This window comes from Scardinius erythrophthalmus (assembly GCF_964197995.2).
Source record: "Scardinius erythrophthalmus genome assembly, chromosome: 16".
NCBI classification, from domain to species: domain Eukaryota; kingdom Metazoa; phylum Chordata; class Actinopteri; order Cypriniformes; family Leuciscidae; genus Scardinius; species Scardinius erythrophthalmus.
Window position 1 is genome coordinate 1,746,230 of NC_138236.1, and position 13,053 is coordinate 1,759,282.

Below are 13,053 nucleotides of genomic sequence, written 5' to 3' on the forward strand. Positions count from 1 at the left end.
TTATCAAGTGTTTTTGTTCATTACATGTATAAATGCATGTCAATCAGTGGAGAAAAAACTGTAAAGGCTCGTACACACACACACACACACACACACACACACAAAATGTCAACATTAAAAATAACCTTTAAAATATAATTTGTAATATGCAAAATAACATGCAAAACAGGATGGATTTAGGATGTATAAATTAATGTCAATCAGTGCATCATGAGAAAAAACTGTAAAGGCTCGTACACACACACACACACACACACACACACACACACACACACACACACACACACACACACACACACACACACACACACACACACACACACACACACACACACACACACACACACACACACAAAATGTCAACATTAAAAATAACCTTTAAAATATAATTTGTAATATGCAAAAAACATGCAAAATAGGATGTTACTGTTATGGAATTTTAAAAAGCTGATTCTGTTTTTTATGCTTTAAAATATAATTTTGAATATGCAAAATAAAAATCGTTTGCCGCTTTAATGCGCAAGCTCCTTAGAGCAGGGTGGATTCTGATTGGCTGTCAAAGTTTTTATCCTTCATCACCTGGAAAATGAAAAAAAACAAAAAAAAAGTTCTGAAAGTGATTCCAATTATATATTTTTTCTGTGTCGCTATCATCATATTTATGGTTATATTCCTTTATATTTACAACGATTTTTCGAGCTGTATCGTTATCGTCCTTGGTGTGAATGTGCCTTAATTTAATATCATTAACCAGTTCTCTATCAGTCAATCATTAAGCCAGTCATTAATGACCTGGAACCGTTTCTAATATCATAAGCCTGATGCACAATGGCTGTCACAGAATAAAAACAATGGTTTCATGCGTCACGAAAGAACTGAAACCTGGCGTGTGGAATTCAGTGCTCTAGTTTCTCTCCGGCACGAGGAACCGGTATTGTGAAGAATGGAGGAAGTGAATGTTTCCAGTAAACTCCTGTCTGAGGCATTCGGCTCTCGACCTCCAAACGCTGCGGATGTTCTTTCTCCTCTACACGTTTGCAGTCTTTGGGAGTTTATCAAGAGCTAAAGGTAATGATTTTATTTTCTTGATAAACGAACATTTGAATTTGTTCCTGTTGTTTATCATCCCGTGTTTAGACACTGTTCAAAGGTTTTGGATCGGTACGATTTTTAATGTTTTTTAAAAAAGTAAGTCTCGGTAACACTTTATTTTACAGTGCCCTTGTTACATATGTTACATGTACTTACCATAGTAATAACGGTAAATTATGCATAATTACATCCAACTAACCCTCAACCAAACCCTAATCCTACCCTAACCCTATAGTAAGTACATGTAGTTGATTAATATTACTCAGTACTTAAATATATAATTACACTGTAACAATGACACCTTAAAATAAAGTGTAACCGAAGTCTCTTCTGCTCATCAAGGCTGCATTTATTTGATTAAAAATACAACAACAAAATTATATTTTTTAAATAATATGACAGTTTAAAATAATTTTCTATGTGAATATACAGTAAAGTGTAATTTATTCCTGTGATCAAAGCTGAATGTTCAGCATCATTACTCCAGTCTTCAGTGTCACATGATCCTCCAGAAATCACTCTAATATGAGGATTTGATGCTCGAGAAACACTTATGATTATTATCAGTGTTGAACACAGTTGTGTACACTTTTTTTTTTTTAGGATTCTTTGATGAACAGAAACTTTTGATCAATTTAATTAATCCTTGATGAATAAAAGTATTGATTTCTTTTATTTATTTCCCCCAAAAACATATAAACATAAAAAAAGTATAACATTACAAAAGCTTTCTATTTCAGATAAATGCTGTTGTTTTGAACTTTCCATTCATCAAAGAATCCCAAAATACAACATGTAAAAAAACCTGTTTCAACACTGATGATAATCATAAATATTTCTGAAGGATCATGTGACACTGAAGACTGGAGTAATGATGCTGTAAATTCAGCTTTGATCACAGGAATAAATTACACTTTACTATATATTCACATAGAGAACAGATACTTTAAATTAAAACCTAAAATTCTTTTAAAAACCTAAAAACCTCGGACTGGTGGTGTATATGATGAACGGAAGGTTTTCCTCCCTCAGGCGATGAGCATGTGATGCGTCAGCTGACCTACTGCCACATCGAGCTGATGGATGCTGGGTTTGAGCTGGAGTTTGATGGACAGGAGCTCTGGCACGTGGATCCCGCACACTTCACAGCGCGACAGCGTTTACCGGAGTTCGCGTCGGACTGGAGACTCAACCGTAGTTTACCGTCTGAAGCGCACTTGTCCATCGGCACCTGCTTCTACAACATCCCTCGCTGTGTTGCTGGAGAACACAACCCTCCTCACTCCATCGGTAATCAGTGTTGAGTGTAACTTGAGTTACGTAATCAGAATAAGATTCCTTTTTCAATTTACAACAAAATATCCAAAATTCCAAGTTACTTTTTCAAATAAGTAACGCTAGTTAATTAAATTTATTATATGGCTTGGCTGAATTCCAATGTAGAATGCAGTGTGTTATTTCTTGTTATACTACAGGGCCGTTGAATACTTGAATCTGATTGGTTGACGAACGTTCTAAGGTGTGCATTATTTTCAGGGAAACGCACAGCTAAAGTAGTTCCAGGCAGGTCTTGACCGCATTACAGTTCCATATCACTTCGCGTAGTTAATGGCAATAACGGAAAATAGGATACAATTCATAACAAGAAAAAGCATTTAGCCGCATGCGCTTGATCTGGAATTTTCAATGTCTAGCTTCACAATCAATGGAAACATGCAGTTTAATTTGAATTAAGTATGTAGTCCTATCTATAATCAATAGAAAATTAAACTGAATAGGCTAAATAAATGCATAGTCCTGCAGCACAGATCATTATTGCAGATAATATAACAAATAAATAATTATTGATAGGCCTACTTGTTAAAAGGGCTTTGTGTTTCATTTATTTGGCTAGTCTGTCATCTGTCAATAATAGAAAAAAAAGAATGAATTCGAATTAATTAAAAGGAATTGAATTAATAAATAAATAATAATATTGACGCACATGCTTTTCTGTCTCATTATTGCAACATCTCTCTCTCTCTAATAACTGCATTAATAACTGGGGACACACTTTAAGGCCGGTTTTGAATGTAATTTGATAAGTATGACTGATCATGCCCAAACGCGTGTTCAGCGCGTTCAGTCTGTGTTCAAAGTCGGTGTTTAAAATCTGCTGCAGTCGATGAACACAGTCAGAGAATGTGTCATATAGTCGTGTGTCCCCAGCATTAGTCTGCTATCAGTGGCTCAAACCTCCGTTACTAACTCTAAAATTACTAACTCTAAAATGACGTTTTGGAATTAGCAACGGAGGCATTGGATTAGATGCGTAAGAAATTAGTCCTACATACAAGAGCATTTTAATGACAAAAACTTTACAAACGTCTTGAAATACATAATCTGAACAATGTTTCGAGGTGTGGTAACTGTAGTATAAGCGGAATAATTGACTTCAGGCCGTTGAATTATTAGAAAAATAATGCACACCCGAGGTGGTAATGCGGTCACGACGCGAAGCGGAGTGGAGGCCGTTCACCTCGGCCTGTCGTCAATTATTCCTTTACATAACAGACCGCTGCGAACTATAACCGACCGTTGCCATGCAAAACAGCGCGTTGCTATGGACGCGGAACGGACTATTTTCTTTAGCGGAAGCAATACAATCGTTTTTAAATCAATAAACTCCTTTTAAATAAATAATTTGTGTCAATTTATTTATTTATTTTGTAGGTAGCCATGTAATAAGCGGGATAATGTAGAGCGAGGCGGGTGTTATAGTGAATAACAACCCCTTCAGGATTCAAGCACCGCTTCGCGTCGGGTTTTCCTGATCAGCATGAAGGGGTTGTATTCAACCGCCTCGCTCTACATTAAAGCAAAAATATGTAAGGTGTTATGTTTGAAAACGTTCAGCATTGGGTCCTGTTGGACTATGTTTGTATGCACTGCGAGTGACAGGTTACTGTGCCTTTAAAGTTTATAGCATTGATTTACGGCAAAGGTCGGAGAATGTGAGTTTTACGTCGGTTGATAAAAGGCAACATAAACAGAGCTACACGGTGTGATTATTGTGTCTTTTGCAAGCACAACATTTGGCGAACGAGGATGTCTGAACTTGTCTTACCACCACCGCCACCTTTCCTGCCTGTTCCCGGTGATCCAGCGGTTCCCTGGGATCGCTGGCTGACGTCGTTTGAGGACTATTTGCTGGCTTTGGGACACTCGGATCTAGCGGAGGCGAGGAAGTGCGCGCTTCTGCGCCATTGTCTCGGGCAGGAGGGACAGCGAATCTTCGCCACGCTCACCTTATCGGATGATAAGTACGTCACAGCCACGGCCGCCTTGAAGGCTCACTTCAGCTCCGGAAGAAGCCGGCGGATGCACCGTTTTGAGTTTCGTCAGAGGACCCAAAAGCCGGGTGAGACCGTTTCCCACTATGTATCAGCATTACGTGAGCTGGCTAGACTTTGTGAGTTTGGGGCTTTGGAGGATGGACTTATAGTTGACCAGTTAATAGAGAAAACGTCATGTAACCAACTGAGGGAGAGACTTTTACTAGAGCCAGACTCCACGACACTAGCGGACGCTTTAGTAATTGGGAAGCAGTTGGAAACTGCCCTAATGGAGGCGCGCAAGTTCGGCCGCGCTGTGCACGAGCCTGTGACGTCATCACCACCGTTAGTTCAGCACACAGAGACTGCAGTGGCGGCTGACAGGGTGAGTGACAGTTTGGACGTGCAGCGAGTGGACAGGGGGCCCAGGGAGAGTGGGCACAAGAGCTGTAGCAACTGTGGCTCCTCTAAACATGCAACCAGAGATCAGTCATGCCCTGCCCAGGGAAAACGTTGTCGTAACTGCAACAAGTTGAACCATTTTGCACGCTGCTGTCGCTCCTCTCCTGCTTGCCATGATACTGCTGCTGTTCCCATAAACACTGTACAGACCTCACAGCCTTCATTCAAGCTCTGCACATGCCGTGTGGGCACAGCTCTCATTCCGCTCCTCGTGGACACAGGGGCTAAAGTGTCAATCCTGAACAAATGCACATATGACCGCTTCTTCAGTCAAGTGCCTCTGGAAGCAGCGGCTAAACCCCTGTTAGGCTACGGCCATTTTCCCATCTCCACTCTGGGTGTGGCCTGCCTCCCCGTCAGATATGATAAACAATGTGCGCCTGCCACCAAATTCTGTATCACCCGGAAGGGAGCTAACATTATGGGCCTAGACTTGTTCCTTGCCCTGGGCTTTACTGTGAGTGATGCTAGGGGCCTGCATGTCCTGCAGGTCGCCGCCTCCTGGCCTGACCGCTACCCACAACTATTCAACGGGCTGGGCCGCATGACTGGATTTGTACACCAGCCTACTGTTGACCTGGCAGTCCGCCCTGTCATCCAGCCCCTACGGCGCATACCCCTGGCTCTCCGTGACGCGGTGGAGGCCGAGCTGCATCGCCTGGTGGAGGCAGACGTCATAGAGCCCGTCGATGCCTCACCGTGGGTGTCTAACCTGGTGATAGCCAAGAGAAGAGGGGGCGGACTGCGACTCTGTGTCGACCTCACAGACGTAAATAAAGCCATCATCCCTGATAAGTACCCCCTACCTACAGCTGAGGAGCTCACTAGCCATTTCCATGGCTCCATTGTTTTCAGTAAGATGGACTTACGTAACGGCTACCTGCAGGTCCCTCTAGCATCGGCCAGCATGGACCTTACAGCGTTTGTCTCGCACGTGGGGGTTTTCAGATTTAAGCGCATGGCATTTGGACTGTCCTCAGCCCCGAGCTGTTTTCAGAAAATAATGTCACTCATATTGGCTGGTATCCAGGGTGTCTCCATCTACCTAGATGACGTGGTGGTGCATGCGCCCTCCACCGCACTGCATGATGATCGCCTGGAGCAGGTCTTTCAGCGTTTCGAACAGCATGGGGTCACACTGAACTCTGAGAAATGCATGTTCGGGGTTGAGGAGGTCGAGTTCCTGGGCTTCAGGCTCTCGAAGGAGGGCATTTCCCCGATTATGTCACACACTGAGGCCATTCTGTCCCTACCAGACCCGCAGTCACCATCCCAGCTGTCTTCCTTCCTGGGGATGGCCGCCTACTACCTCAGATTCATGCCACACTACTCTGACTCAACGGCCCCCCTGCGCCGGCTACTCAGGAAGGATGTTACATGGGACTGGACTCCAGCCTGCCACGAAGCTGTGCGCATCATCAAACGGCAGCTCACGTCCCCACCCACACTGACCCATCTCAGCTTGACCGCGCCCACCATGGTCACCTGCGACGCCTCCGGGGTGGCGCTAGGTGCTGTGCTCTCCCAGACTCAAGAGGGGGTGGAACGCCCAGTGGCTTTCGCCTCTCGGGCACTTACTACAGCTGAGCAGAAGTATTCGGTGGGGGAGAGGGAGGCCCTGGCCTGTCTGTGGGCGTGCGAACGCTGGCATGTTTATCTATATGGGAGGCCTTTTACCATCCGCACAGATCACCAAGCGCTGACGGCACTGCTGGCGACTCAAGGCTCGGGGCACAGGCCCATGAGACTACTGAGGTGGGCTGACAGGCTGAACCAGTATAACTTCAGTCTGGAGTTTATGCCTGGGCGGGCCAACACGGTGGCCGACCTCCTGTCTAGAGCTGTGTCGGTGACGAAGGAGACAGGCGGGGTGACATCAGACACAGAGAGCGACGAAGACTGGGTCCACATCCTGCACGGGCCTCTCAGTTCAGTAGTCACTCTGGCGGAGCTGCAGCAGGCCTCAGCTGCTGACGAGGCCCTCACAACTCTCCGTACCTACGTCCAGGATGGCTGGCCTGCCAAAGTGGATGACAAGCTACTCCCCTATTACCGCTTCCGCAACGAGCTCTCCTGCTGGGGGGCGGTGTGCCTGGCCCGTGGCCACCGTGCGGTCGTTCCGGAGATTCTCAGGTCCAGAGTGCTACACATGGCGCATGAGGGGCACCTGGGGGTGGTCAAAGTGAAGCAGCGCTGCCGTGACACAGTGTGGTGGCCACACATAGACTCTGATGTGGAGGAGCTGGTACGTAACTGTGCTTGCTGCCTCCTGAGTGGGAAAACTGGTCAGCCTGCCACAGCCCCTCTCACCCCGACCTCTTGGCCGTCTTCACCCTGGGAACATATTCAGGTCGACCTCTGTGGAGAACTTCACGGGGCACCGGCTCACGCTCGCTACCTCCTGGTTGTGCACGACCTTCATTCAAAGTGGCCAGAGGTTTTTCAGCTGAGCTCCATCACTGCACACTCCATCATCGACCGCCTGGACAACTTGTTTGGGCGCTGGGGCCTCCCCAGTGTCGTCACAACGGATAACGGGCCCCAATTTGTGTCTGGAGAGTTCACAGAGTTTCTCACGGTACGGTCCATCAAGCACATCAGGACGGCAGTGTATCACCCAGAGAGTAATGGGGGGGTGGAAAGACTGAATAAAACTCTCAAAAATGGAATCCGAGCCTGTCTGGAGGAGGGGAAAATCTTCAGCGACGCACTCAACCAAACTCTCCTGACCATCCGAGCATCCAAGCATTCCACCACGGGAGTGTCACCTGCATTGCTCATGATTGGGCGCGAGCTAAAGCAACCACTGGACTGTTTGAGGGCTGAGCCAGCTTCTGCACGTGGGAGCCCAGGGCTCCAGAAAGCCAGAGCTCAGGTAAAAGGTTCGCAGGCTCGGATGAAAGAGAGGTTTGATGCCACGCACAGAGTGCAGACCCCTTCAATTTCTCCAGGGGTTTGGGTCAGGATCAAACACCTCCACCGCCAAAATAAGTTGCAGTCATACTGGTCAGAGCCCCTGCGGGTGACTAAGCAGTTGGGGCCGGCCACTTACAGACTGGAGAATGGGACTCGTTGGCACTCAAACCGCCTGCACAGAGTCGCAGCTCCCTCAGCACCTGCATCACCTCTGTCCCCAGCAGCGGCTCTGGGTTGGCAGCCTAGGCCAAGAGCTAACCGGCTGGGAGGTAATCCACCAGCACCGCCTGACGCCATTTCACGGCCAGCACGCCCTCAGAGAATGAGGGTTCCACCTGTCTGGCATGGGGACTATGTGACAGGGTGATATTGACACTGGGGTATGTTGGCTAAATGTTATGTTTCAGTTTCCAGGGGGGTGGGGGGAAAATGTTATGTTTGAAAACGTTCAGCATTGGGTCCTGTTGGACTATGTTTGTATGCACTGCGAGTGACAGGTTACTGTGCCTTTAAAGTTTATAGCATTGATTTACGGCAAAGGTCGGAGAATGTGAGTTTTACGTCGGTTGATAAAAGGCAACATAAACAGAGCTACACGGTGTGATTATTGTGTCTTTTGCAAGCACAACATAAGGGATAAAGTAATGAGAATTTGAGAGGGCAAAATATGCTTGTCATGCAATAATAGTAAGCTCTCAGTTTCTTTAAGAGTTTATTTATGCCTTTTTGACAGGCTTGATTAAGAAATATAAAACAGTTCAGTCATGATTCAATTTCTGCCTCAAATTATTACTTTGTTCAAATCTCTTTTTATACAGTCTATGGTTCAAATTAATAAATTTTTAGCTAACTGTGTGTATATTTCTGAAATGCATAACTTAGACAGTCACCTCTGACGCTTCACGCCCTGCGCTTAGATCTTTAAAATAGGGCCCTAAATGTTCAAACGGCTCGCGGCTCGCTCGTCTGTCATCAGAACAGCATTCTCTGAGCCAGTGATGCTCACACACACAGATAGTAATACTGTATGTTATCTGATCTCTCAGTTCCTCCGGACACACTGCTGTACCCCGAGAGCGACGTGAAGCTGGGGGTTGAAAACACCCTCATCTGCTTGGTGTCGAACTTCCACCCGCCGCCCGTGAACATCTCGTGGAGGAGGAACGGGGAGCCGGTGAGCGAGTGGGACGTCAGCGAGACGCAGTATTACTCCGACCGGGACTTCAGCTTCCGTGTGTTCTCCTACCTGAGCTTCAGTCCTGAGCGCGGAGACGTTTACAGCTGCAGCGTACGACACCGAGGACTGCAGGAGGAACTCACACGGTTCTGGGGTGAGCTGATCCTCTTCTTATTCTTGAATGAATAATTCAATGACTCTCTCATAAAGACTTAATTTGCTTCATTACTGGATGAATCAGCATTTTTGAATGATTCTATTGAATTAATGATTCAATGACTCGCTCTTAAAGACTTCACTTGTTTCATTACTGGATGAATCAGCGTTTTTGAACGATTCTCTTGAATGAATGATTCAATGACTCACTCATAAAGAGTTCACTTGCTTCATTACTGGATGAATCAGCATTTTTGAATGATTCTCTTGAATTAATGATTCAATGACTCGCTCAAAGACTTAACTTCACTTGTTTCATTACTGGATGAATCAGCATTTTTGAACGATTCTCTTGAATGAATGATTCAATGACTCACTCATAAAGACTTTACTTGTTTCATTACTGGATGAATCAACATTTTTGAATAATTCTCTTGAATTAATGATTCAATGACTCGCTCATAAAGACTTAAAGGAGAACTTGGTAACTTTTTTAACTTAATAAAACTGTCTAGAAATCATTTGGATGGTTAAACAACCTGTTCTGGTGATATTGGTGACTTTCCCCGCTCCCCCCAGCGTTCCCAGGCGGAAAACCAACCTTGCAACTTGGGGACTACCGTCCCGACAAAATAGAAATTGGAAGTCTCGTGAGAAGCGAGAACGAGAACGAGCGCGAAACACGAATTGCTTTATGGCAATTCAACATAAACACACACGCATGTATGATGTATTACCAGATTACCCACCTCGGTAGACAAAGCTCCACACAATTCAGTTGGCTTGTTTGGATCAAAACAAACACACATGAGCAGCGGTACAGAGGGGGAGGAGGCCGCCGCAAGTGAGTTTTTTACGACCGTGTTGTGACATATACGCCCCCCCACAGCTGTAGGGGGAGCTCGTGGGGAAAACATGCGACAACAAAAGGGAAAATCAGCGAAGAAGTGACTAGAGTTCGCTAGAGTTGCCGAGTTCTCCTTTAACTTCACTTGTTTCATTACTGGATGAATCAGCGTTTTTCAATGATTCTCTTGAATTAATGATTCAATGACTCGCTCATAAAGACTTAACTTCACTTGTTTCATTACTGGATGAATCAGCATTTTTGAACGATTCTCTTGAATGAATGATTCAATGACTCACTCATAAAGACTTCACTTGTTTCATTTCTGGATGAATCAACATTTTTGAATGATTCTCTTGAATTAATGATTCAATGACTCGCTCATAAAGACTTAACTTCACTTGTTTCATTACTGGATGAATCAGCGTTTTTGAATGATTCTCTTGAATGAATGATTCAATGACTCACTCATAAAGACTTGTTTCATTACTGGATGAATCAGCGTTTTTGAACGATTCTCTTGAATGAATGATTAAATCTCCTTTGTGACACTATCAGAAATTTGGTAAAGATTCCCAACTACAAAGAATGTTTGTGTGAATGTTTTCATATTTCTGAGCAGAAAAAAAAAATAAAATAGAATCAAGTCAAAAAATCCCATCAGTTCATCAACAAGAACTAAAAACATGCCAAAACATTATTTATAATTTTTACGTAATTATTATTATGGTAACATTTTACAATAAGGTTTCATTTCTTAATGAACTAACAATAAAAATCTTAAAGTTACTAATACATTATTAAAATCAAGTTAATCTGTTAATAATATTTAATAGACCTGAGCTGACATGAACTAACAATAAACGGCTGTATTTTTATCAACAAATGTTTTCAAAGATTAAATAAATACTGTAACTAACAATAAATAATACATTTGTTAATGTTAGTTAATGCATTAACTAACATTTATTGTTGTTGTTTATTTTTTTTAACCAACAGAAAATTATGACCCAAATGGAGGGTAAAAATGTTCACTTGCTGCCTTTTATATTTACATGATAGTTAATGAAAAGTTTTACTATTTATTTATTATTGAATATTAATTCAATATATAAAAAAAAATGATTTTATAGATGCACAATACTGCACAATTTCACACTAGCAAGCGAATACTAGAATGCATGATGTTGTTTTCGGATTTGCATTGTTTTTATTTCTATATATCTATGTATATAGAGATAGTATTTTGAAATATTGTGCTGATGTTTTGTGCTGATGTTTGTGTTGCGCAGAGGTGGAGGAGCCGGAAGACTCTCCGGAGGTCGAGACCGCAGTGCTTGTGGTCGGGATTCTTGTGGGATTTCTGGGATTTGTGGGGGGAATCATTCTAATCGTAATGAGCAAGATGGAGCTTCCGGCTGTATGATCGTTCTCAACACAATCCTCAGACTGACAATCAGTTTTAATATGAACAAATGTCACTATTTATTGAATATTTGAGTCTTTTATCATATTGATATATATCATATTTATATATCGTTTGGATAGCGTTTTTCAGGTCTTAATGTATATGTAAGAACTACCTTACAAAAGGATGATTTATACTGAGAATAACCTATAAATCGATCAGTTAAAACGCTTTCTTTAAACGTTAATCTAAAATATTACTTTAAAGATCGCCAGATTTTCATGCAAGATAATACATCAGGACAACATCTATTTTAACCTAAATAAATGTTATAAAATCTCAAATTCTTTTTGCTTAATTGTGATCCTCATCTTTATAAATGCTTAATCGAGGGAACGTCTCACTATTAATTTCCATAACACTTCTCATATCATCAAACACAATCCTCAGACTGACAATCATTTGTTTATTCTGATTTTTAACATGAATAAATGTAACTATTTATTGAATATTGGAGTCTTTTATCATACTTATATATTATACCTGTTTGGATAGCTTTTCAGGTCGTACCGTATATGTAAGGACTACCTTGCAAAAGGATGATTTATTGAGAATAACCTATAAATTGATCAGTTAAAATGTATTCTTGAAACAGTTAGATAAAAATAATCTCAAATATTGCCAGTTTTTCATGCAACACATTACGTCAGGACATCATCTATTTTATCCTAAATAAATGTAATAAAATAATTTCAAATTCCCTTCTTATCTTTGTGCTGGATATTATGATTTTCATCTTCATAAATGCATAATGTGGGAACGGCCCACTACTTTAGTAATTTCCATAACACTTCTCATATCGTGAAGCATGTGCGAACTGCTAATCGCCGAGAGATGACGTTCTGCTGATCGGATTCATCCTTCAGTTCAGACTGGCGTTCTGAAGTAAGCAGATCGAGGTAATTAATTGATGTGTAGTTTGGCTCTGACAGCCTCAGATAAGCAGGCGTGAGGGGAGAGGAAAGCTTCATTGCATTAATTAAAGAGCGCTGATAATACGCCTAGACTGTGTTCACGTTCACAGTGATTCCTGCTGCCTTTTAGCGCTAAAACTACAGTTTAACTGGAGATTCGAGTGGGAAAGAGACTCTAGCATGTGGATATTTGTATTACACGTATACTGCAGAAAGTGGCCTACTGTGGAGATACAATATGTGACGATGGTATCAGCAGAGAATGTCTAATAAGGGGAGAAGTTCCACTCTCAGGAAACTTCCGGCTTCTGAACTGGTTGCAGTTCCACACTGGCTCCACATGAGGGCGCTCACAGGACGAGTGCAGAATGAATGGAGGTCTATGGCGCTATACCCCTCAAAATCCACTTTTCTCAGGATATCATTTTTTGTCTAGTAATTTGAATGTTGTATTCGAAAGGAGATGCAAAGAAATTACACATTGCTGGGTGTTAGATTTTTTAGAGTCACTTATTTGCTTTAAAAAGTCTTTTAAAATATCAATGACGTCATACACATCGTACGACCAGATATACTGCTTTACGGCAATCCTTCAGTCACTCTAGTGCTTTCAGCTCTGCACTTTCTTTTCTCTCGAGGCATCGACAACACAGCTGACACAGATAAATACACAACACAGCTGACACAGGTAAACACACAACACAGCT

The 13,053-nt window shown here is 42.8% G+C and overlaps 1 protein-coding gene across 1 annotated transcript; it reads left to right on the forward strand.

Annotated features, from left to right (window-relative positions):
- Positions 1-1,007: 1,007 nt before the first annotated feature.
- LOC308704243 (RLA class II histocompatibility antigen, DP alpha-1 chain-like) lies at positions 1,008-11,878 on the forward strand. The gene is made up of 4 exons (XM_081388396.1): positions 1,008-1,068; positions 2,125-2,382; positions 8,831-9,115; positions 11,257-11,878. The coding sequence occupies exons 1-4, from the start codon at positions 1,014-1,016 to the stop codon at positions 11,388-11,390; spliced, it is 732 nt and encodes a 243-aa protein (XP_081244522.1). The 5' UTR covers positions 1,008-1,013; the 3' UTR covers positions 11,391-11,878.
- Positions 11,879-13,053: the final 1,175 nt, after the last annotated feature.